At 47.5% G+C, this 26,285-nt stretch overlaps 1 gene segment (V, D, J or C); it reads left to right on the top strand.

The window, feature by feature from the left end:
* The first annotated feature begins 908 nt into the window (after positions 1-908).
* LOC140896818 (immunoglobulin lambda variable 1-40-like) lies at positions 909-2,533 on the top strand. The segment is given in 2 exon segments: positions 909-960; positions 2,217-2,533. Coding segments are annotated over 2 exon segments (369 nt in total).
* Positions 2,534-26,285: the final 23,752 nt, after the last annotated feature.

Below are 26,285 nucleotides of genomic sequence, written 5' to 3'. Positions count from 1 at the left end.
CTCTCTCTCTCTCTCTGTGTTTAGGTTGGGCACTCTGATGGTATATAACTGGTATATTTCTTGTTGCAGGTGCTGTGCTGGGTGAATCGATCCAGTCCAACAAACCCGAAGTGTCTGCAGGAGTAGGCGACAATGTGACACTCAGCTGTTCTTACAATACCAGCTACTCTGATGTCTATCTCTACTGGTACCGTCAGTTTCCTGACCAAGGCCCGCACTACGTTCTCCGAACAGGTGCCAAGACATACAGCTCTGTCCGTGATTTTGCAGAGTTTGCCAAGAAGAGATTTACTCCCCAGGCTGATGACACCTCTACAGTTGTGACTATCACAGCCCTGGAGCTGGCAGATTCAGCGGTGTATCTCTGCGCCCTGCAGAGGGCCCAGTGACAGAGCCTCATCCCGGTGCTGTGCAAAAACCCTCCCTTCCTTCACATGAAATTGCTCCCCTTGTCCACATGTTTGTTGACCCCTAAAAAGAACTCTAGTAGATCAGTAAGACAGGATCTCCCTTCACAGAAACCATGTTGACTTTTGCCCAACAATTTATGTTCTTCTATGTGTCTGAAAATTTTATTCTTTACCATTGTTTCAACTAATTTGCCCGGTACTGACGTTAGACTTACCGGTCTGTCAGTGCCGGGATCACCTCTAGACTCCTTTTTAAATATTGGTGTTACATTAGCTATCTTCCAGTCTCCGTCCCTGTATCATTTTGTACCACCAATCTCCTCTCACCAAGCCTGACTCCTTCTTACCTCATTGATATCTACGAGAGTAGTTATGTGCAGAGGTTTGTAATATTTTATTACGATGTGTGTTGTCTTACAAAAAAACTTCATTGAGAAATGGGTTACCGTATTTTCTGAGTCTGGAAACTTCTGTTTAAAACACGGAGTCAGTTTCTATATGCCTGAGAGAACTCGACTGGTGCAGAACCGCATCTCAGATGAAAGCCATTGTAACTCCAGCAAAGCCAATCTCTATCTCTGACCAGGATGCTGGCAGTCAGACCCAGTGGTTAGAGCAGGAGGGAGCCTCCAGAAGACAGAGCCAAGAGGCAAAGCCGAAATCAGGAATGGGAGTTGAGAGCCAGGTTAGGGTTACCTGCAACTTGAGGCAGGGCGGAGCTCAGAGCAGGAGCAGGGCCAGGTCCAGGCAGGAGCAGGGCGGAACAAAGAGGCTCTGGCGGTATAGCAGCCCTGGCAAGTGATTTGATTAACTGCTGCTGACACTGTCTAGCTATCTGCTGCCTGCCTGCCTGCCTGCCTGCCTGCCTTCCTTCCTTCCTTCCTTCCTCCCGCCCGCCCGCCCGCCTTCCTTCCTTCCTTCCTGCCTGCCTGCCTTCCTCCCTCCCGCCAGCCTGCCTGCCTTCCTGCCTGCCTGCCTGCCTGCCTGCCTGCCTGCCTGCCTTCCTCCCTCCCGCCCGCCTGCCCGCCTGCCTTCCTTCCTACCTGCCTTCCTCCCTCCCGCCTGCCTGCCTGCCTTCCTCCCTCCCTCCCGCCCGCCTGCCTTCCTTCCTGCCTGCCTGCCTTCCTCCCGCCCGCCTGCCTGCCTGCCTGCCTTCCTCCCTCCCTCCCGCCCGCCTGCCTTCCTTTTTTAGTTACCCATTAACAAGGAAACCGCGCACTGACTAAATGCACCCCGAGGTCACCGGAACTCGCGATATCTTGCCTATGCCCTGACAATTACAAAGAAATCAGGACTTTTTCTAGACTGGGGGTAGGGGGGATCCCCAGATGAATGACCAGAAGGAAATAAACTTGATGTTGCAGTGAATTCGGCGGCAACCCCCACTTCCCTCTGCTTCCTGTGCACCGGGGGTTTTGTGTATGTTCAGATCCGCCCCACAGAGGAGTAAGGGAGAATCTGGCTCAGGTTTTCGAGACTCTTTCTGCAGTGTGGTTTGAACGCCTCTGAGTGGAACTACCGGGGGTCTTAAACAATGAGCAAGTGTTTGCTGCTGAGCCTCTTCCTAGGTACTCGGTGTCCGGGGAGTTTCTGGTCATGCAGCTTGTGTCACTGCGTGTGAGTCTGTGTCTCTCATACCCAAGTTGCATCCTTAATTATCTTTCTACCAGCGGTTCCTTTCTTTCCCTCACTCCGCCTTTCTCTGTCTAACTCTCTTTCTATCTCTGCTCCGCTCCGCTCCTCTGCTCTCTCCTGCAGTGTGCACTCTTAGACTGTCTATATCTGGAGTGTTTCGTTTTGTGGCAGGTGCTGCGTGGGGCAATTCCATCCAATCCATTGAACCCGACGTGTCTGTCACAGAAGGAGGCGCTGTGGCAGTCAGCTGCTCCTACAGCACCGGCTATAGCGGTGTCTCTCTCCACTGGTACCGCCAGAGCCCCAGCCAAGCCCCGCAGGACATTCTCCGGGGAGGCGCGAAGGGAAGCACCATCAGTGACCACGCAGATTTTGCCCAGAGGAGGTTCATTTCTGAAGCTAAAGCCACTGCTACAGTTCTGACCATCGCAGGCCTGGAGCTGGCGGACGAAGCTGTGTATTATTGTGCCTTGAATGAGACACAGTGAGAGAGTCCCCGGAGACAGCTGCACAAAACCCTCCCACATCCCTCACTTGCATTCTTCCCCATCTGTCTCGGCTTTTGAGTTTGAAAAACCTTTGAAGCAGGGGCTGTCTCTCACTAGGTGTCTGTGCAGTTCCCTGCCTGACAGGGCCAGCCCAGATCTCAGTTTTATTGTCCAGGTGCCATCACCATGACCGTCAATTTCCAACTGTGTGCTCGGAAATGCTTGGTCTCAGCGTTTTAATCTGATTTCGGGTTTTGAACACCAGATTCCCATTAAAAATGAACAGGGACAGTTATAATAGATTAACAGATTTTAAAAACCAGGAGGCAGCTGGATGATTATCTCTTTGACTCCTCCATGACATAGAACGTCATCCCATAATTCCCCGCATTAAGAAGAACGTTTTCAAAAGGGCCTTTTGAAAATGGGATTTAGTGTCCTACCTCACTTAGGTACTTTTGAAAAATTTACCATAAGCCCATAACGTCTATCTAAGTTACTTTTATGGGCCCCATTAGCTGAGCTCCTCACAGCCTTGAATTATTCAATTTTCACAACACTTCTGTGATATAGGGCAGGGGTATTATCTCCATTTTAGGGATGAGGTCTTCAAGCGCAGAGAATTAACAAATTACCCATCCAAGGTCACAGAGATAGTGTTTGGTAGAGGAGGGACTAGATTCCCAAATCCTAGGATCCTGGCCTAACTACAGGTCCAGCTTTGCTCTCAAACCTTCCTTACAAACAGAGAAGCAACTTATTTCCTCCCTCCGGGGCGGCACAGCTGAGAGGTGGCAGAGGGGAGGGCAGTAGCAGCTGCTGTTAGAGTAGCAATACCTGGCTGTAGGTTAAAAATACCTACTCTTCATATCAGTATTTCTCCTAACACTGAATCCTTTAATGAGCCACTTGTAATTGTGGTTAGGATTTTCAAGAGTTAAGCACCCAGTTTCCTCTGCAAATTCCAATGAAATTCAACTCCCTTAGGCCCTTTTGAATATCCCAGCCCTAATCTCCAGCCAACAACAACAACAAACACAGAGTTTTCCTGCAAGTCTGAAGTTTGTACACCAGGGGGAATTTGAATAATGACTGGACATAGAGAGAAGAAGTTTTTTTAACATGTGCTAAGGTATCGCCTTCCTTAAAGTCTCACAGCTTAGAAAATAATAAAATAATAATAAATAATAATAATAATAATAATAATAAACCGGTTTCCAAAAATTCTCCTCTGGAGAAACATCACCCTGAAACTCCATGCGAATTTTCCCCTTCTGGGTGGTCTCTGACAGTTTTAGTTTTTATTGGTTGCTGTGAATATCTACTTGGGGGCGCTCCAGACCTGCATATTAACCACCTTTGACTTTGTAGCTTGTTGCTATGTGCAGTACAAGGCGGGAAGGAAATTGAAGTGGGGCTTACGGAAAAAGCAGGGCTCGTGTTTACATCGTTCGCAGTCATTAAATATAGATAAAGGAAACAACAAACAAATTAACACAAGCGGGAGAAATCTTCTCTTGCTCGCTGCAGACACCTCGTGACCCCGAGGTTAATTAGAAGCTGCAGCGAGCACGCGGTCTCGACTAGTACAGCTCCATATTCTACTGTTGTTGTCAGGTGTGATCAAGTTTTGTGATGTTCATTGTGTATGTGTAAAAGTGTGAAAGTCGAAATGTGTTTGTAAGGGCCAGGGAGCTCCCGCTCTTAACATGTTCGGGGCGAAAAAAAAAAATCCCTGAACTGTAACATTGAATATCGCGTGGTATTTAGAGAAGAAAATTATTCTCCCTTTATAAAGAAAAGACGCCATTCTGTATTCGGGCTGGGATTCACAGATCTGCCTATCGGATCCGGGTAGCCAGTTCCCATCAATTTTAGGACGTCTGATCTGCTTCTCTTTGGCGGCTTTGAAGATCTCAGCTGCAACCTTTCTAAAAATGAGTATGAGAAAAAATACAGATATAGACAAATAGATATATCTTGCAGAGAGGGGAAGGACAAATAATAGAGAGGGTATATGGGGATAGGTAGATAGAGGGAGTGTGGGGGACAATTAGCTATCTAGTTAGAGAATGTGTGTGGGGATAGATAGATAGATAGATAGATAGATAGATAGATAGATAGATAGATAGATAGATAGATAGATAGATAGATAGATAGATAGATAGATAGATAGATAGAAAGGGTGTATGGGCATAGATCACACCTATTGGAAAACCCTTTGAGATCCTCAGTGGACAGCAGACAAAGCGGTGCTAATTTTTATAGTTAATTTGCATCTACTCTTTTTGCAGGACTAAGTACCGAGAAGAACAGTGTCACCCAAAGAGAAGGACAGCTGAGCGGGGTACAAAGTGAATCTGTCACACTGGACTGTACTTTCTCGACTGAAGATGCAGGTTATGACACATACTGGTACAAACAGGACAGCAGCGGCCAGACGAAGTACCTCTTCCGAAGGTCTTCCCAAAGGGAGCACAACGGGGCTGGGAGCCGGTTCTCACTGGACTTCAGGGAACCAGAAACATACATGGGTCTGAGAATTGCGGCGTTAGAACCAAGCGATTTGGCGATGTATTTCTGTGCTATAGCTGTGGGGGCCTTAAGTTACCACTGCGGGAGGGTTAATAGAGGGACCTTTACAAAAATCTAGTGATTAGTTTTCTCTTGACTCGGAGACAAAACTGGCGCAGATAGAAATCAGCAGAAAGAGACACAACAAGCCACAAGCAGCGGTTTGAATCAAACGGTGCAGGGTGTGACGGAAACCGCACGGGCACTAACTGTGTGGAAATGTCACCCTCTTCCAGGAACCGTCCCCCCACCTCTGCCAAAATACCCAGAACCGCATGAGCCAGATGTCAGTACCTGTCACACCACAATTCCCATGAATAGCTCCGTCTGCTTTTGGGGCCAGACCCCAGCAGGTGGGAATCAGACCTCGCTCCAGTAGCGTAAACGGGCCAAAGTCTCAGCTGGTGTAAATCAGGGTTCCCCATTGAATTCAGTGGGCCAGACCCCAGGTAGCCTAAATCGCCCTAGGGTCAATGGCCCAGATCCCCAGGTCGTGAGTCAACGGGTTAACTTTGCTTCACGCTGGAGAAAGAACCCTGGGCAAAATTTTTTCTCTGGGCTGTGAACAGGGAGGGCCCTGCCCAGATCTGTGGCAATGGGATCCTTGTGCAGTCCCGTGTGTGTGTGTTTTAGCCTTTGAAAAAAGTAAAAAGACGCTCGACCTTGTGATTCTTGCTGTGCTCTTGTCTCCGAAGATGAGACAGAGCTAAGTTGCTCCTACTGAGCTGCGAAAGAGATCTGGAGGTTAGAAAGGTGCCACGTGACAGGAACCAGCCAAAGCCACAGCGGGTGGGGTAAACGCTACCGGAGGGTATTAGCTGTTACATGGTGAGGGAAACAGCCTTCAACTGGGGTCTATAGGAGAGGACTAAATGGAGGTTTTGCCACAGATTTAATGTCTCTGATTTGCTTCTGTGAGAGCAACTTCACAATAAGTTTCTGTTCTTTCCGGGTTCCTGTATTGCACCCATCATTGTGGTGGCTTTCGCCCCTGAAGGTCTGGGAACAATACATTTAACCATGAATGCTCCAGAACTCTTGATTTGGACGGCAACAGCGTTCCTCTCTTGGAGTAAGTGTCCGCTAAAAGGGGAAACGAGTGTTAGATCTTCCGTTACCCAGTGGGTTTGAGCAGGGGGTGGAATTAGAAGCCAGAATTCCTGGGTTCTGCTCACAGCTCACGGAGGGGAGCAGGGGTCTAGCAGCTTAAAGGAGGGGATCTGGCCTCTTGATTTCTATTCTGGGAGAGGAGGAGAGTCTAGAGGTTGAGCGCAGTTAGACTGAGAATCAGGACTCCTAGGTCCTATGTCCAGCGCTGACTGGGGATCATGCTGTAGTGGGTAGAGCATGGACGATTAGGACTCAGGACTCCTGGGTTCTATTCCCAACTTCACTGCTGCCTTACTAGAAGGCGGGCAAACCCATCCCGCATTCTGTGCCTGCCTCATTCTCTTTGTACAAAATACCTAAAAACAATCTTTCCATTTCTGGGAGGCCGTGAATCCTAAAGGGACTCTTGTTCTCCTCACACTAGAACGGCTGTAGATGTGCTACAGGTTTACATGCTTAATTAAAGTGAACTTTTCCTGCATCTCTTTCCTTCCCTGCAGGTTTCAGCCAGGGACAAGGCAGTGTCACGCAAACACAAAGGCAGCTGGAAAAGTTTGGGGGTCAGACTGTCACCCTGGAATGTACTTTCTCCACTGGATACCAGAATTACTACTTATTTTGGTACAGACAGCAACGATCAGGGAGGATGGATTTCCTCTTCCGAATAGATCAGAGTAACACTGAAAAGAACGGAGCCGGGAGACGGTTTTCTGCACAATTTAGGAAATCCTCAAAATTCTTCAGTTTAACCATTAAAGAGCTAGAGCCGACGGACTCGGCGATGTATTTCTGTGCTCTGTGGGAAGGCACCGTGAGGCGTTTAATAGGAAGCCCTGTACAAAAACCCACCCCCTTGGCTTTCTCACCATGAGAAACACAACTGCAGAGTAGAATCCCTAGGCCCAGACAGAAGGTTAAACCAGATGGAGGGGCTGGTATGAATCACAGGGCCTGACAGCTATGAAGCCTTCTGAGCCTCATTGACCATTGATCAGAGGGGTAGCCGTGTTAGTTTAGATCTGTGTGCACCTGACGAAGCGGGTACTCACCCACGAAAGCTTATGGTCCAATATGTCTGTTAGTCTATAAGCTGCCACAGGACTCTTTGCCGCATTCACCATTGTATCGCCCCAGAGTAACCTCAGTTTACCCACAGTGGGTCTGCTCCTCAACTGAGGTGAATCACTGTGCGCCAGATGGAGTCAACTGGGCCAGGTCCACCACAGGTATCAATCAGCTGTACTCCCAGTGGGGCTGGATTCCCCTATCTGGAGTAAACCAGCATGGGGCCAGTGGGATAGATACACAAAGGCTCCACACACAGAAGCACGCAGACACACACACGTGCAAACACACAAACATAGAGACAGAAAGAAAGACACCCACAAAACCAGCACACACAACACAGAGCTTTTAAGTCTTCCCACAATGTCTTTAATTCAGTTCTCACCAAGTAGCAACAAGAAGGACAATAAAAATGAAAATGAATAAGAAAAAAAAGACAGAAAGTCAGAAACCGATCTTCCAGAAAGTGCAGTGGAAGGAATTTGTCCCACCAGTTCTCACCTGCGCTTCAATTGCCGACTAATCTGAACCCAGCACGTTTCCTGTGTCTGTTACTCATTTCCCGAACTCCGCCCTCTTCTGCTTGGCTGGTCCCGCAGTAACCGCTCTCAGCCCTTGTTCCGAGAAGTTGCCTTTTAGATTCTTGTCGCCGCGACTTCTCAGCTTGTCCGGCTGCCGCTGTCTGAGGCACCATGGAGACGCGTTTCATTCTCAGCCTTTCGGTCTTTAGCCAACTAGGTACCCGGGCTCTGGGTTTTTGGAAGACGGGTCATGGAATTCGGCTCCCAACTCCCGTTCTACCCAGAACCCGAACCCTGATCCCAACCCTGACCCAGATCCGAACGCCCCGGCTATCCTTAACCTTAATTTTTGCGCTAACCTTAATTTGTTTGAAATTAGGCTGATAAACCCCTTGGGCTCTTTAAAAATTCTCAGCCTAGACCTGCCAGTGCAGCTGGATGTCCTTGAACGTGAGTGTCTTGTTGCAGGTGCGGTACTGGGTGACTCGGTCCGGTCCAATGAACTCGAGGTGTCCAGATCAGAAGGCGGCTCCGTGACCCTCAGCTGTTCTTATGAAACCAGCTACACTGCTGGTGTCTATCTCTACTGGTACCGTCAGTATCCGAACCGAGCCCCGCAGTACATTCTCCTGAGAGGAACGAAGGAAGTCAGCTCTGCCAGCGATACCGCAAGTTTCGCCCAGCAGAGGTTTTCTTCTCAGGCTAATGACAGCGCCACAGTTCTGAACATCGCAGCCCTGGAGCCGGCAGACACGGCGGTGTATCTCTGCGCCCTACGTCTGGCACAGTGACAGAGCCACATAACAGAGCTGTACAAAAACCCTCCCAGCCCTGCTGCAGGGAATCGTACAGGCATTAAAACGGGCAGCAGCGCCTTGAAAGAGAGTATTTGCTCTGCTTAAATATACAACTCCCCTTAAAAGCTAAATGTTTATTTAAAGAGCTAATTTAAACTTCGCCCTTGGATAAGATAATGGCCCTGATCTTTAATTAGGAAAATATTAACACCTCTTTTCCTGGCGTCAGGGATGACCGATATCTGTGTTGTGTGTGTGTGTGGGGGGGGGGGGGTAATCATTTGTGGTAAAATAAGTGTTCAAGGTGAGTACAAATGTAGGCAAAGTGAACTATTGTTGAAAATACAAATTGAGATAAAATTGGAATGAAAAATTTCCTTTACACTTGGACAATATACTGTTAAATTGCTCATTTATGGTGAAATGGGGGTAAAATAGGCGAGTCAAAATGAGGGGGAAATTGTTGGAAATACCCATTTTTGAGTGGTGGTGTAAAGCTGCAGTTACCAACTCTTCCAGAGTCAAATCAATGCTCCTACTGTAGAGACAGTTGCCTTTTGGGGTAGATTTGCTTGGAAACTATTTAGTTGCAAGACACTACTCCCGAGACTATATGCTGAGAACCATGAACTCTTAACATGACAAAGCGTCGCCATTTGCTGGAGGAAAATATAAACACGGGTTGTCTTTTGAAACCCTTCTGTGCTCTATAGGTCTCCACTTAAACTGAGGCTGAGGGAAAAGGCAGCAGTGGAAAGACGAAAATAATTTAAAATAATTCTTTCAGGAGTTCTGACTGGGCATTTCAAAGGAGGGTAACGGAGTTGGGCTCCTCATCCCGTTACATTTTTCTTGTGATAGCCCCCGAAATTGATTGCGGATAAACATATTCATGCCCAATCCTAATGATACATGAGTACGTCAAGAAATCTCAGCAGTCCCTATAGGATCTGGGGACCCCCCCTTTTTTTTACAACTAGGGAAACTGAGGCATGGTCACACACAGAGACTGTGGAGGGCGCAGCAGATCTCTGAGTCCCAGAGCAGACCCTTCCCCACAACCCCCCACCTCCACACCCACCCCGAAGCACACTGATATGTCAGCTGCTGGCCGACCTGAACCCTCTGCGTTTTCTGGATCTCCGATGAATTTCCCAAACTCCTCCCTCTTCCTCTCCGTTGGTTTCTAATGAATCTTTCACTGTTCTTGCTGCGCTCACTGGCGGGTCGTCTATATTCCTCTCAGGCAGCGGCAGTAGCTGGGCGTTTGAAACTGGGTCGCTAGAGAAGATACTATGGAGGCGCCTTTTCTTCTCAGCATTTGGATATTCAATCTCCTAGGTAACTGGGATTTCAAAGAAGTCTAAGGGAACGAGACATTCAATAATCATCAACCTAACCCTATACCGAACCCGAACCCTAACTGTAACCCTTACCCTACGCCCTAACCAAAATGCGAATGCTACAACCTGACAGTTCACCCTCACCATAACCCTGAACCCTTGTTCATACCCTCGCCTTAATCCTAACGTTAAACCCCCAACCCTTCTCCTGCTCACAGCATTGATTCCTATGGAGTTAGGCGCCTAAATCCCTTAAACGCCTTTGAAGTTCCCTGAAACACCAAATGCAGGTGGAATCCTTTCCAAGGCTCAACTACAGGTGAAATGTTGTCCTTTAAAGTGTTTCTCTTTCTTCAGGCTCTGCGCTGGGCGACTCGGTCAAATCCAATCAACTCGAAGTGTCTGGATCAGTTGGAGGTTCTGTGACACTCAGCTGTTCTTACAGCACCAGCAATACGTATGTCTATCTCTCTTGGTACCGTCAGTATCCGAACCAAGCCCCGCAGTACATTCTCCAGAGAGGAGCAAAAGGGAGCACGTTCAGTGATACCGCAGGTTTCGCCCAGCAGAGGTTTTCTTCCCAGGCTAATGACAGCTCCACAATTCTGAACATCGCAGCCCTGGAGCTGGCGGACAGCGCGGTGTATTACTGCGCCCTACAGAGAGCACAGTGACAGAGCCACACAGGAGAGCCGAACAAAAACCCTCCCTTCCCTGATGCAGATAAGGATGTGCACATTGAGGTTGGAAGCGGAGCCCCTCGGGAGTTTTGCTGTTAAAAACACACATTCTGGCTCCAGCGTGGTGCTGTCAGATTACTCCTTCCTAATCTCTCCAAACGGCCTGTATTAAAATAGTGGTTTCCATATGAGGAGAGATGAATAAAACTGGGACTTTTCAGCTCGAAAAAGAGTCGACTCAGGGGGGATGTGATAGAGGTTTATAAAATCATGACTGGTGTAGAGAAAGTAATTAAGGAAGTGTTATTTATTCCTTCTCATAACACAAGAACCAGGGGTCACCCAGTTAAATGAATACACAGCAAGTTTAAAACAAACAAAAGGAAGTATTTCTTCACACAGCACACAGTCAGCCTGTGGAACTCCTTGCCAGAGGGTGTTGTGAAGGCCAAGACTATAACAGGGTTCAAAAAGGAACTAGTTGGACGTTTGGTCTGATCCAGTATGGCTGCTCTTATATTTTTACCCCCTATTACATGAGGGCAAGATTAAAGGCCCAAGATGTATAAAGGAAAGATTGGATTATTTGTTCTGGTTCTGGATCAGGGGCAGTTATGTCCCACAGGTCTTCCAGGGGGGTACATCAACTCCTCTAGATATTTGCCTAGTTTTATAACAGGCTACATAAAAGCACTAGCAAAGTCTGCACAAACTATTTCATAGGGACAATGACTTGTTTCTACTGCTGTACATACTACACACCAAAATGTAAATATGCTATTTATATTCCAAATGATTTATGTTATCATTAGTGGTAAAAATAAAAAGTAAGATTTTTTTCAGTAATAAGGTGGCTGTGAAATTTTTGTATTTTGATTTCTGATTTTCTAAGCAACTAGGTGACTTGTAACTTGTGGTATGCAAGACCAATCAGATTCCTGAAAGGGTACCTATCCTGAAGGACGACCCATCCCTCTCACAGATCTTGGGAGACAGGCCAGTCCTTGCTTCCAGACAGCCCCCCAACCTGAAGCAAATACTCACCAGCAACCACACACCACACAACAGAACCACTAACCCAGGAACCTATCCTTGCAACAAAGCCCGTTGCCAACAGTGTCCACATATCTATTCACGGGACACCATCACAGGGCCTAATAACATCAGCCACACTATCAGAGGCTCGTTCACCTGCACATCTACCAATGTGATAGATGCCATCATGTGCCAGCAATGCCCCTCTGCCATGTACATTGGTCAAACTGGACAGTCTCTACGTAAAAGAATAAATGGACACAAATCAGATGTCAAGAATTATAACATTCATAAACCAGTCGGAGAACACTTCAATCTCTTTGGTCACTTGGTTACAGACCTAAAAGTTGCAATTCTTCAACAAAAAAACTTCAAAAACAGACTCCAACGAGAGACTGCTGAATTGGAATTAATTTGCAACCTGGATACAATTAATTTAGGCTTGAATAAAGACTGGGAGTGGATGGGTCATTACACAAAGTAAAACTATTTCCCCATGTTTATTTCCCCATCCCCACCCCCCACTGTTCCTCAGACATTCTTGTCAACTGCTGGAAATGGCCCACCTTGATTATCACTACAAAAGGCTTTTCCCCTCCCCACTCTCCTGCTGGTAATAGCTCACCTTAAGTGATCACTCTCCTTACAGTGTGCATGGTAACACCCATTGTTTCATGTTCTCTATGTATATAAATCTCCCCACTGTATTTTCCACTGAATGCATCCGATGAAGTGAGCTGTAGCTCACGAAAGCTTATGCTCAAATAAATGTGTTGGTCTCTAAGGTGCCACAAGTCCTTCTTTTCTTTTTGTAAAAGGGTACAGGTAGTCTGGAAAGGTTGAGAGCCATAAGAACAGCCATGCTGGTTCAGATCAAATATCCATCTAGCTCAGTAGCCTGTCTTCTGACAGTGTCCAGTGCCAGGTGCCCAGGAAGAATGAACAGAACCGGTAATCATCTAGTGATCCATCCCCTGTCACCCATTCCCAGCTTTTGGCACACAGAGGCGAGGGACACCATCCCTGCCCATCCTGGCTAATAGCCATTGATGGACCTATCAGCCACGAACAATGCTGCACAGTCCTTGGGCCATTCTTTCTATGGGTAAAAAGTTCAAATGGAAATCACTGGGACTGTGAATAAAACTGATGATGGGTTGGAATAAATAAAATAATAATAATTAATAATAGATATTTGTCAATAATCAGCTGCAACATCCCTAGAGGTAGGTGCTGTGTAAAGAACAATGATGGATCATGCCTGATCCAAGGTAACAAAGAAGAAGAAGGTTATCAGGATAATCAATGAGGGATGCTTTCTATAAATAAATTCAGGGGCAACATTTTCCGACTAACCTCTCCCTCACCCGCTCTGTGTAACAGGCTCCAGCATGGAAGCTGCTCTAACGCAGAACCAGCCGGCGGCGTCAGGCGTGGAGGGTGGGTCCGTGACCTTGGACTGCATTTAGGAAACTGATGCTAGCTACTATTCTGTGTATTGGTACAAACAACGTCGGGTGGAAAAGCTTGTTTTCCTACTTTTCGAATATTCCACAGGGTCAAAGAAGAAAGAGGCTTGGGAGAGATGCTCTGAGGACTTCCAGAAATCCGTAAGCTCCAACAGTTTGAGGATCATGGGTTTGGAGCCGAGGGACTCAGCAGTGTCCTTCTGTGCTTTCAACAGAGACACCCGGCGATATGATTAACAGGAAGCCCTGCACAAAAATCCTACAGCTTTCTCCTTCCCTGAGAAACTGATGCCTACATGGGAAAGTTAGAAGGAAACCACAGACCGGAAAGGGGTGTTTGTGTGTATGTAGGAGAAGGTTAGGGGAGGGGGAACTGCTACAGCTGGGTTCCTGGAGATGAAAACCTCTAACTGATTTCTGGGAATCAGCCCCACAACTGTGTTCAGAAATTCACCACAAAGGGGAGAGCTGGAAGGAGACAGGGCAGAATGACACCCAAGAGCCAGAAGGACCTTTACAGGGGGAAGGTTTCTGGTAGCAGAGAGGTCTTTAGTCTAGCAGAGAAAGTCAGAAAGAGATCCGGTGGCTGGAAACTGAAGCAGGACAAACTCAGGATGTCAAGCCTGATTCCCCACTCTGGCATTTCCAGTGCAGAAGGTGCGGGCCCACAAGGACTCCAAAAATTAATACTTGTCACTCCAGGCTGGTAATGCTGCCACCACCCAAGTGAAAATTGCCTTTTACCAATCCAGAAAAACCTCACTTGGGAAGATTTTTCTGAGGCCCCTCAGCATTTCCACCCCTCCCTAGGGACAGCCGAGAAAGAAAACAATAGAAAAGGGAAGCTCAGCTGTTGTATCAGCTGATTAACATATGCACAGCCTCGTTACCTCCTGAGACACAGAAATCTAATCGTGGTCTTAAGAAAGGTAAATTTTACCAAAAAAAAAAAGAAGAAAAAGAAAAAGAAAAAGAAAGAAAACACCTCTGACAACTCAGGCTGTTAGGGACTGAACACCAAAACCGACTTTCTTGGGGTCCAGCTTAAAGGTTACAAGAAAACAAAAACAAAACAAAAGCACCTGGGGATAGCACAGAGGAATCCACAAGCCCAAAAAGAAGAATTAAATCTAGTCGCGTCTAACTAGACATTCCTGGTCTACTTACATATCTGGGGTTCCAAATGAGGAGTTTCTAGGTATGATGCTGATGATTTTTATACTGGGCTCAGACCTTACAGCATGTTGCTGCCCGAGCTGCTTCTGTCCGAGAGAACAAAAGACCCCTACACCCAGCAGTTTCCCCCAATTTGAAATCGTTCAGCTTCCCTACTGGTGCCCCTGGTCAGGTGCCAGCTCATATTAAGATCACCTCTTAACCCTTTACAGGTAGGGCAATTCGGGTACAGCTGCTAAGGGGGATTCTATAGCTAACTGAATGGCTGGGGAGTTACACAAGGGTGCTACCTCCCCCATTTATCACATAGGAGAAATTTTTCAATTTGTCTAATGAGGTGATCAATTCTTCATCACTTGGATGGTTCAAACACAGATTAGATTTCTCTTTCTAAAATATACTATAGCTGAGCCACATATTATGGGATTGGTTCAGGGAGCACTTGCTTAAATTCTCTGGCCTGTGTTATGCAGCAGAGCAGACTATATGATCATAATGGTCCTTTCTGGCCTTACAAATCTATGAGTCTGCTGAATAAATCCCTAGTTATGAAGGCTGGAATTGTCACAGGCTCCTCACGATGTTAGGCACCCAAATTCCATTGAAACTCAAGAGGTATTTAAGTGCCTAACTCCCCATGGATCATTTGAAAATCACAGCTGAAATTGTTCATTTGACCAGCAAAAAGGCCTATGCACAACTTAAGTCTTACTTCAGCCCCCAGTGCATGGATTTTATCTGTGCTGGCCCCTCTGAATAAGGGCAAACACCACAGTATCGTAGGAAGAGTTTAGGCATAACTGAGAAAATAACTCCCAGAGTTATATCGATACTAGAATTTTCAAAGGATGATCAAATTCCATTGAAATTAAAAGGGATTTGGGCACCTAACTCTCTTAGTCTGCTTTGGAAATCCCATCCTTACTGCCCAAACCCCTTAGCCTACCTACTCTTGGGCAGGCTTCACAGTTGCAGTGTCCAATTGCAAATCCCAGGGAAATATAAACTGGATTGAAAGTAGAAGGGTCCCCATAACCCAAAACAAAAATGAAATAATAGAACTGTTTGAGGACCCAGTGTGTTTATTTGTACAGAAAATTTAATAAAAGTGTGACCTGTCCTTGTCTGGAAGGAAATAGCAGGTTCATAATGAAGTGCTGCCACCTAATGGCCATTTCATCCAGTGTTCACATCTACCGAAATATGGTACAAAATTGTCCTGAAGTTTTCCACCACTGTTCTACTAGATAGATGTCAAATATCAGCACACATCCTCATGTCATCCTGGACATTTGACCTGTAAATTAGACATATAATCCAGTATATTCTGGACACAACCACACACCACTCACCCACACAAAATTCACTCATACAGTCAAACTTACACACATCAAATTTACTCCCACACTCTTGGATGCGGCCACTGGAATAGTCCCTATGGCTGGGGTTGCAGAGCTGCAAGAAGGTAGTTCAGCTTGGTGCCTAGCAAGCAGAGGCAGATATGGAACCTCAACCTGGTTTATGTGTCAGGTGATGAGCCTGAGGCGCAAAAACTCAGGCAGAGATGAGACAGGGAGCCAGTGTATCTCAGTGCTTTGAATGTCTCAGGTACCAGTAAATTAACACCACTCATCTCAGAGCCATGAGGCTGAAAATGTCCTTGGGTCTTTCTTCACTTCTGCTGTAAGTTTCTGCTCAGAATACTCTGTCCTCTTCCAACCCAGCTACTTCGCTTCTGGGACGTTGAACCAGAAATGGCTGAAGCAGCATTTGATCCAGTGTATAGTTCCGTTTAAGAGGTACTGCACACATAAAAAGAGAGACGGCTGCCAACTGGACATGGCTCTGCTGTATTTCAGTACTAGTATTCATTAGCATTTCTTATCCCCTTTTTTCAAGACTTCAGAAGAGCAGAGAGAGAGAGAGAGAGAGAGAGAAATTACATTTTACAATTGATTAATGTATGGATAGATGATGCAGAGGCAAGGACAGATAGACGTGGATAGATAGGAGAATTAAGAAATTAGAGAGAGGCAAAAGAATAAAGAAAGGTAAATAAATACATAGATAGACAGGGAGAGAGGCATAAGAACATAAGAATGGCCATACTGGGTCAGAACAATGGTCCATCTCACCAAGTATCCTGTCTTCTGAGAGTGGCCAGTGCCAGGGGCCCCAGAGGGAATGAACAGAACAGGGAATCATCAAGTGACCCATCCCCAGTCGCCCCTATTCAATTTCTGGCAAACAGCAACTACGGACATCTTCCCCGCCCATCCTGGCTAATAGCCATTGATGGACCTATCTTCCATGAACTTATCTAGTTCTCCCCCCCCCCCCCCCCCCCCAGCTTCTTGCAGACAAACAGACATTAGATTAAATGGTCACTGTAACACACTCTGATATACATTGTTCTAATGCTATCATTTTATTTCCCTGCAGTCTCCTGCTGTGAGACCTGTTGGTTCAGAGACCTGTCACCGGAGTCAAGGGTTGCTCAGGAAGGAGACATCTCCACAGTTACCTGGACTTACACCAGCACTTACCAAACCTTCTTGTGATACCAGGAGCTCCCCTGGAGTGGGCTAGTCCCCCAGTGACTGTCAATGCTAGGGAGACAGTCACTGATGGGAGGTCATGGGTGAGCACCTAGAGGACTTGAAAAGAAGCTCTCGGCACAGCTCAGAGTCCCAGATGGGGGACTCAGGCCCCTACTTGTGTGGGGCGGAGGCACAACGACCCAAGATGGGCTCCACGTAAAAACCCTCATTCTCTGCAAAGCAGCTTGGTGGAGGAGATGCAGGTGCAGAGGTCCCCAGCTGGTGTGAATGCATCACAGCTCAGCTGGAGTCAGTGGACCAGATCCCCAGCTGCTGTACATAAACACAGAGAAAGTCCCTACCCGGAAAGAGCTCACAGGCTCTATGGGAAAGAGAGAAAAAGGCTGAAAGTAGAGGAGGGGGTTTCCCAAGGTTACACAGCCGGGGATAGAACCGAGCAGCCCTGAACCCCGTTCCAGCTGGTTATCCACCAGACCACACTGCTTATCAAATACAGTGACTTTATCGGCACTGCTGTGGGTTTACACTGATGTAACCAGATTTAGGGCCAGGAGTCCCTAGTGCTGTTCTTTCCTGCTTAACACTCCTTAAAACATATGACCACAAACATTAAAAACAACAGGTAAACCCTGGAGGGGAATTTTTCTTTAGGAAATGAAATTTTACAGGGAAAAGTCCCTTCTCTGGACCACCTGGCATCATCCACCATTTGCAGCCATGGAAAAATCCACCGGCAGCAAAGGGAAAAACGTCCCCAGCTTTTGGGAAGTGCAGCTCCCTTGGGACAGAGATGATGGGTCAGTTTCCGGCTGGCCCTGGGTCCGGCTGCGGTTCGGGCTGTTCTCCTCCAGACGGCACCGCAGCACAGTCAGCGTGGCTCTCCATAGACAGGGCGCACCAGTTTATTCCAGCCTCTGGTGTCCCTGGCCGAGTTCTCCTGCCAGCCCCTCATACGCGGTGAGGCATGTGGGGGCTCAGCCAGGGGCGCTGGAACAATGTGTACAGTGGGGTGCTGAGAACCACTGAACCAAACTGTAAACCCTGGATCTGATGGAAACCGCTTCAAGCCAGGGGGCGCAGCAGCCCCCGCTCTCCCCCCAGCACCCTTAGTTCCAGCACCTGTGGGCTCAGCGGCAGGGCAGGTATTGAGGGGAGGGGAGGCTCATGCTTGGCCCCACCTCCAGCTGTGACATCACTGCCTGATGTCTGACCTTCACCATTCAGGCACCGGCTCTCTCGCCTCCCTCGGCCCAGGGCTGCGGGTGGAGGAGAAGAGCTGCTGCCTGGGTGACTCTCTCCCAGGCTGGCTGGAGAGAAAAGCGGCGGCGCCCTGCAGAAGAGCCGAGACGCTGGGGGGATGGTCACGATCCCGGGCTCAGCCATTGTGCTGATTTGGCTTTTCAGTGAGTACAATTCCAAATCCCGTTTCTGAAAGATTCTCCACATGCCTCCCCCTTCATTACTGGTGCCGAGAGATTAAACAGACCTTCCTCCTCCTCCTCCTCCTCCTCCTCTGCAATAAGGGATGTTCTCAGGCAGGGATTTAGGTGCCCAAATCCCACTGAAATTGAATTTCAATGGACTCTGGGTGTCTGAAAAAAGAGAAGGGTGATCTGTTGTTTCCCGTGTCCACAGATGGCAGGACAAGAAGCAAGTTGCTTCGTTTGCAGGAAGAGAGAGTTAGATTAGATGTTAGGAAAACCTTTCTAACTATAAGGACAGTGGAGCTCCAGACAGATTAAGTAGGGAGGCTGTGGAATCCCCATCGTTGGAGGGTTTGAAGATCAGGTTAGACAAATACCTGTCGGGGATGGTCTCATGTCCTCAGCATGGGGGGAAGCACTACACGACCTCTTCAGGTCAGCCTGACATTTCCATGATTCCATGAAATCCCTTCAGACCCTTTAAAAATCCCAGAACCAAGAACTCCCCTCAGTGACAGCATCCTCTGACTAACCTCTTTTTCCCCCTTTCCTTGTGCCAGGCTCCAGCGTAGAAGATGCTGTAACTCAGACCCAGCCTTCAGTGTCAGGGGTGGAGCATGAGTCCGTTTCCCTGGACTGCCCTTATGAAACTGTTGCTAACAGTTATTATTTGTATTGGTACAAAGAGCCCCCTTATTTTCCTTTCTTAGCAACATTCTGGGGGAGTTTGAGGATCACAGCTTTGGAGTTGGGGGACACGGCCATGTACTTCCGCCCTTTCAGTAGAGACACGCAGTGTTTAAATTAATAAGGAGCCCTGAACAAAAATCTGACACTTCTCCGCTACTGTAAGAAACTTACCCCTGCAGGTGAAGTTAGGAAGAGACCAAAGGCAGGAAAGGTGTGTGTGGCAGTGTGTGTCGGGGGGGGGGGGAGGGCTATGAAGTCGGGTGAGAAGTGTCACAGCTGGCTTCCTGGAAATGAAAACCTCTACCCGATGTCTGGGAAAAGGCAGCACCACAATGTGGAGATGGAAGGAGACAAAGGCAGAATAAGGGTATGTCTACACTATGAAATTAGGTCATATTTATAGAAGTCGATTTTTTAGAAAGCGATTTTCTTCAGTCGATTGTGTGCGTCCCCACAGTAATGCACTAAGCACATTAAGTTGGCGGAGTGCGTCCACAGTACCGAGGCTCACGTCGACTTTCGGAGTGTTGCACTGTGGGTAGCGATCCCACAGTTCCCGCAGTCTCCGCTGCCCATTGAAATACTGGGTTAAGCTCCCAGTGTCTGATGGGGCAAAAACATTGTCACGGGTGGTTTTGGGTACATGTCGACAGTCGCCCCTCCCTCTGTGAAAGCAGCGGCAGACAATCGTTTCACGCCTTTTTTCCGTGAGGGCGCCATACTGCTTTCAGCAGCCGGTGGAGTAGGTCTGCAAACCATTGTTGTCATACACTGCTTCCACTGCAACTCTGCTCTCCTGATGCTGTGAATCCACCTCGCAGATCCTCTATATGACCCTCGTCATCCACCGCTTCCACTGGTAGTCTGCTCTCCTGCTATCCTGGTGGTGTCGCAGAGCCACTTCCACTGCAACTCTGCTCGGCTTCTCTTGTCTCGCCACACCATGGCAAGCATGCGGCCCGCTCAGCTGTTGTGTCCTCGCAGCAGACGGTGCAGTAGGTCTGCAAAACTGGTCATCCAATCACCGCTTCCCGTGCAACTCTGCTCTCCTGCAAATGCCATGCCACGGCAAGCATGGAGCCTGCTCAGATCACTGCAGCAGTTATGAGCATTGTAAACACCTCGTGCATTATCATGCAGTATATGCAGAACCAGAACCTGCAAAAGGAGGTGAGGAGGTGATAGCAGCGCGGTGACGAGAGTGATGAGGGCATGGACACAGACTTCTATCAAAGCATGGGCCCCGGCAATTTGGCCATCCTGGTGGCAGTGGAGCAGGCTCATGCCATGGAACGCCGATTCTGGGCCTGTGAAACAAGCACAGACTGGTTAGACCACATAGTGTTGCAGATCTGGAATGATTTCCAGTGGCTGCAAAACTTTCGCATACATAAGGGCACTTTCATGGAACTTTGTGACTTGCTTTCCCCTGCCCTGAAGCGCAAGAATACCAAGATGAGAGCAGGCCTCACAGTTCACAAGTGAGTGGCAATAGCCCTCTGGAAACTTGCAACCCCAGACAGCTATCGATGAGTCGGGAATCAATTTGGAGTGGGCAAATCTACTGTGATCCAAGTAGCCCACGCAATCACTGAGCTGCTGCCATCAAGGGTAGTGACTCTGGGAAATGTGCAGGTCATAGTGGATGGCATTGCTGCAATGGGAATCCCTAAGTGTGGTGGGGCGATAGACGGAACCCATATCCCTATCTTGGGACCGGAGCGCCAAGGCAGCGAGTACATAAACAGAAAGGGGTACTTTTCAATGGTGCTGCAAGCACGGGTGGATCACAAGGAATATTTCACCAACATCAATGTGGGATGGCCAGAAAAGGTACATGATGCTCGCATCTTCAGGAACTCTGGTCTGTATGAACAGCTGCAGCAAGGGACTTACTTTCCAGACCAGAAAATAACCATTGGGGATGTTGAAATGCCTATACTTATCCTTGGGGACCCAGCCTACCCCTTAATGCCATTGCTCATGAAGCCGTACACAGGCACCCTGGACAGTAGTCAGGAGCTGTTCAACTGTAGGCTGAGCAAGTGCAGAATGGTGGTGGAATGTGCATTTGGACGTTTAAAGGCACGCTGGCTTAGTTTACTAACTCGGTTAGACCTCAGCAAAACCAATATTCCCATTGTTATTACTGCTTGCTGTGTGCTCCACGATATCTGTGAGAGTAAGGGGGAGACATTTATGGCAGGGTGGGAAGTTGAGGCAAATCGCCCGGCCACTGATTATGCACAGCCAGACACCAGGACTGTTAGAAGAGCACAGCAGGGTGCACTGAGCATCAGAGAAGCTTTGAAAACCAGTTTCATGGCTGACCAGGCTATGGTGTGACAGTTCTGTTTGTTTCTCCTTGATGAAAACCCGTCCCCTTGCTTCACTCTACTTCCCTGTAAGCTAACCGCCCTCCCTTCCCCCCTTCAATCACCACTTGCAGAGGCAATAAAGTCATTGTTGTTTCAAATTCATGCATTCTTTATTAATTCATCACACGAATAGGGGGATAACTGCCAAGGTAGCCTGGGAGGGGTGGGGGAGGAGGGAAGCACCAGGTGGGGTGCGGGAGGAGGGAAGGATAAGGCCAGACTGCACTTCAAAACTTATTGAATGCCAGCTTTCTGTTGCTTGGGCAGTCCTCTGGGGGTGCCCGGAGCCCCGCCCCCCACATTCTTGGGTGTCTGGGTGAGGATGCTATGGAACTTACGGAGGAGGGTGGTTGGTTACACAGGGGATGCAGTGGCGGGCTGTGCCTTTCCTGCACCTCAATCATATGCTGGAGCATATCAGTGTGATCGTCTAGTAGCCTCAGCATTGTATCCTGCCTTATTTCATCATGGTGCCACCACCTTTCCTCTTGATCCCACTTCCTCTCCTGTTGCTCCAGCCACCTGTCCTTGCATTCATTTTGTGCTTTCCTGGACCCTGCCATTGTCTGCCTCCACGCATTCTGCTGTGCTCTTTCAGTTTGGGTGGACTGCATGAGCTCAGAGAACATTTCATCGTGAGTGCATTTTTTTTTTTGCCTTCTTATCTGCACTAGCCTCTGGGACAGAGATGCTAGTGGCAGCATTGAAACATTTGCAGCTGGGGGAGGAAAAAAAGGGAGAGTAAAATTGAAAAAGACACATTGGCCATTTAAAAGGAGGGGCTGATGTTTTCGGGTTAACATGCAGCACAAACCCAACTAACCCACCCCACACACCCAATTCTCTGGGATGATCGCTTCACCCCTCCTCTGACTGCGTGGCTAACAGTGGGGATTATTTCTATTCAGCCACAGGCAAACAGCCTAGCAGAAACGGACACCTCTGAATGTCCCCTTAATAAAATTCCCCTATTTCAACCAGGTGACCATGCATTATATCACTCTCCTGACGATAACACAGAGAGATAAAGAATGGATGTTGCTTGAATGCCAGCAAACACCGGGACACACGCTGCCATTCTTTCTTATGCAATGATTCCAGACTACGTGCTATCGGCCTGGCGTGGTAAAGTGTCCTACCATGGAGGATGCAATAAGGCTGCCCTTCCCAGAAACCTTTTGCAAAGGCTTTGGGAGTACCTCCAGGACAGCTTCATTGAGATGTCCCCGGAGGATTTCCGCTCCATCCCCAGACATGTTAACAGACTTTTCCAGTAGCTGTACTGGCCTCGAATGCATCCCAAATCTTCAGGGCAAACTAATCATTAAACATGCTTGCTTTTAAACTGTGTATTATATTTACAAAGGTACACTCACCAGAGGTGCCTTCTCCATCTTCAAGGTCCGGGAGCCTGGGTTGGGAGGGTACTGTCTCCAAGGTGATAAACAGTTCCTGGCTGTAGGGGAGAATGATTTCTCCACTTGTCTGGTGTGCGCTATCTTCAACCTCCTCCTCATCATCATCATCTTCCTTGTCCCCAAAATCCTCATCCTTGTTGTGTGAGACTCCCTTGCAGGAGTCCACGTACAGGTGTGGGGTAGTTGTAGGGGCACCCCCTAGAATTGCATGCAGCTCATCATAGAAGCAGCATGTCTGGGGCTCTGACCCAGAGCGGGCGCTTTCCTCTTTGGTTTTTTGGTAGGCTTGCCTGAGCTTCTTAAGTTTCACACAGTACTGCTGCGGGTCCCTGTGATAGCCTCTGTCCTTCATGCCTTTGCAGATTTTGTCAAATATTTTGTCATTTCATCTTTTGGAACGGAGTTCTGACAGTATGGATTCATCTCCCCATACAGCAATCAGATCCAGTACCTCCCACTCGGTCCATGCTGGAGCTCTTTTGAAATTCTGGTACTCCATGGTCACCTCTTCTGATGAGATCTGCATGGTCACCTGTGCTGATCAGCTTGCCATGCTGGCCAAACAGGAAATGAAATTCAAAAGTTTGCAGGGCTTTTCCTGTCTACCTGGCCAGTGCGTCTGAGTTCAGAGTGCTGTCCAGAGCGGTCACAATGGAGCACTGTGGGATAGCTCCCGGAGGCCAAGACTGTTGAATTGCATCCACACTAACCCAAATTCAACCTGGCGATGTCAATTTCAGCACTAATCCCCTCCTCGGGGAGAAGTACAGAAATAGATTTTAAGAACCCATTAAGTAGACCAAAATGGTTTCGTTGCGTGGACGGGTGCAGGGTTAAATTGATCTAATGCTGCTAAATTCGACCTAAACTCATAGTGTAGACAAGGGCTAAGATTCCATGGCCGGAAGCCAGAGTGAGACAAATTAGAAGACTAGAAATAAAGTGCACATTTTTAACAGTGAGGGTAATTAAACATTGAATCAGCTTACCCAGAGAGATGGTGGATTCTCCATCTTCTGAAATCTTTAAATCAAGACTGGATGTCTCTTCTCTATGTCAACCACAATATATGGGCTGGGACGGTGCATGAATCCCAGGTATCATTCTCTGGCCTTTGTTAATGCAGGAAGTCAGATTAGATGATCACTGGCTCTTCACACCTTAGGAACTATGAATCAAGGAATCTATTAATATCTCATGGGGGGGGGGAGGCTGGGATGGATTCCTTGGGAGTTAGGGACACCAATTCTGTTCAAAATCAATGTATGCTTGGCATCTAACTCTCCTAGGCTCCTTTGGAAATCCCAGCTGAAATTCCATCCTGGGTTGATACTTATCCGCACTTGAGCCTTCGATGTATGGACTTAATTGGGACCTAGGGCTTGCACTGGTCCCTCTGCATAGGGGCAAACATCACGACATGGGCAGAAGAACTGAGTCAATCCTGGAAAGAGACCTCCCAGATTTATATTGAGGCTGGCATTCTCAAAAGGGCCTAGAGGATTTAAATGATCAACTTCCATTAAAATTCAAGAGAGAGCTTGGACATCTAAATCCCTTAGACTGTTTCAGAAATCACAGTGTGGATGTTCACTCTGCAATAATTTTAATGGAAATCGGGCATCTAATTCCCTTAGGCTGATTTCAAACTCTTAGCCTGTGTTTTCAAGTCACAAGGAACTATAAACTGCTTTGAAAGAGGAAGGTTCCTCATCACCTGAAACGGAGAGCGAAATAACCGAGCTGCCTCATGGCCTGTTGGGTTGATCTGTGAAGAAAATGTGATAAAAATGGGGCAAATCCAGGACTGAAAGCAACCGAGCTTGTGATCATGTGCTGCCACCTGGCGGCCATTTCGTTTCAATTTGACAGCTGCAGGAATTAATGGAAAATGGTGCAGGAGTTTTCCACCACAGTTTTACTAACAAATATAAAGGCACATCCTCATCTCAACCCGGGCATTGGAATGTTGTTTGGACACACAACTACTTATGTGTTTCACAGACACACACACAAATCTCTCTGTCACACACACAAACTCATAAAATCTCTCTCTTTCCCTCGCACTCACACACATCAAATTCATATATATGTGAACTCACAATTGATGCACACAAAGCCACTCACACCCAGAATCACAAATATACCAAAGTTCCTCCTACATACATCAAACACCCACACAATGACTCACACACATCTCAAATGTTCTCATTCACACACTCACAAAATGACACACTCATTCACACACATACCAAACTCACTCACATGCAGATCAAACACAAATGCACACTCTCAAAGTCTCAAACACAACTCTCTCTCTCACACACACACACATGCAGACACTCACACACTTATTTATCTGCTGCAACCTGGTCATTTGTGGCCTCCTTAGTGTCAGAAATATTTGAAAATCTGCCCCATTTCCCCTGACTCAGAATAACCATTGCTAGATCCTTTCACCTCATAAAAACCTCAAGAAACGTGCCATTTTGAGGCTGAGGTTGGGATTGCCAAAGAGACCTACAGGGTCTAGGTAGCCAAACTTCACTGAAATTCAACAGGACATGGGTTCCTGACTCCCTTTGGTTCCTTTGAAAATCCCAGGTTAAATCCATTCATGTCTGTGTGGTGCTGAGATGCTGCAGGGTTTGGATGGGGGTGGGGGGAGAGAAAAGCACCTTTTAAAATATTTTCAGAGGAGCCCAAAGGAATTAGTTGCTCATCTCCCAGTGGAATTCAAGGGAAATTGGGCTACTAACTCCCTCAAAAATCTTTGACCATTCCAGCCTAAAATTGCCTGAATTAGGTATTTCTCTGGCCATATTACCACAGTGTCTACCCACCTCACAATCTTCACTTTATTGGTCCACACAACACCTGTGAGAGGTGAGAAAGTGCTGTTACCCCCATTTTACAGCTGGGTATCTGAGGCACAGAGAGGGAGATTTTTAAAGGGCTCTAGGTACCTAGTGGGATTTTTCAGAAGTGCCTCAGTGCCAAACACCCTTTGAAATCAATGGGAGTTAAGGGCCCTGGGTGCATCTGAAAATCACACTGGGCAACCCTTTAAAAACATGGCCCTGAGTGATTTGCCCAAAGCCATCCAGAATGCCTGTGGTCGAAGAAGGACACAAACCCAGGTCTTGGCTAGCATTATAGCCATTGGTCCCTGTGACAATGGTCGTTGAGTTTTGTAGATGCAAACAATTCTTTTCAGATCAGTACAGAGCTATTAAGTCAGTGTCCATTATGGGGCACCAGGAATTCTGGGATCTCATTCTTTGTGGCTTGCAGCTTTCCCCATGAGCATCCAAGCAGATATGAGACGAAAAAAGATCCTGTCCCAGGGTCTTCATACTTTTCCAGAAGCTTCTTGACCATTCAGTCGTGGGTAAAATACTCTTTTGATGTGACTCCTTGTTTTCCTAACATCGCTGGCAATTAGCATAGGGTAATCTATCCATTAAACAGTTCATATACAGATTAACACAACCTCAAAGAGACATATAGA

Source organism: Lepidochelys kempii, chromosome 13, assembly GCF_965140285.1.
Source record: "Lepidochelys kempii isolate rLepKem1 chromosome 13, rLepKem1.hap1, whole genome shotgun sequence".
NCBI classification, from domain to species: domain Eukaryota; kingdom Metazoa; phylum Chordata; order Testudines; family Cheloniidae; genus Lepidochelys; species Lepidochelys kempii.
This window is presented reverse-complemented; position numbering and strand designations above follow the sequence as displayed.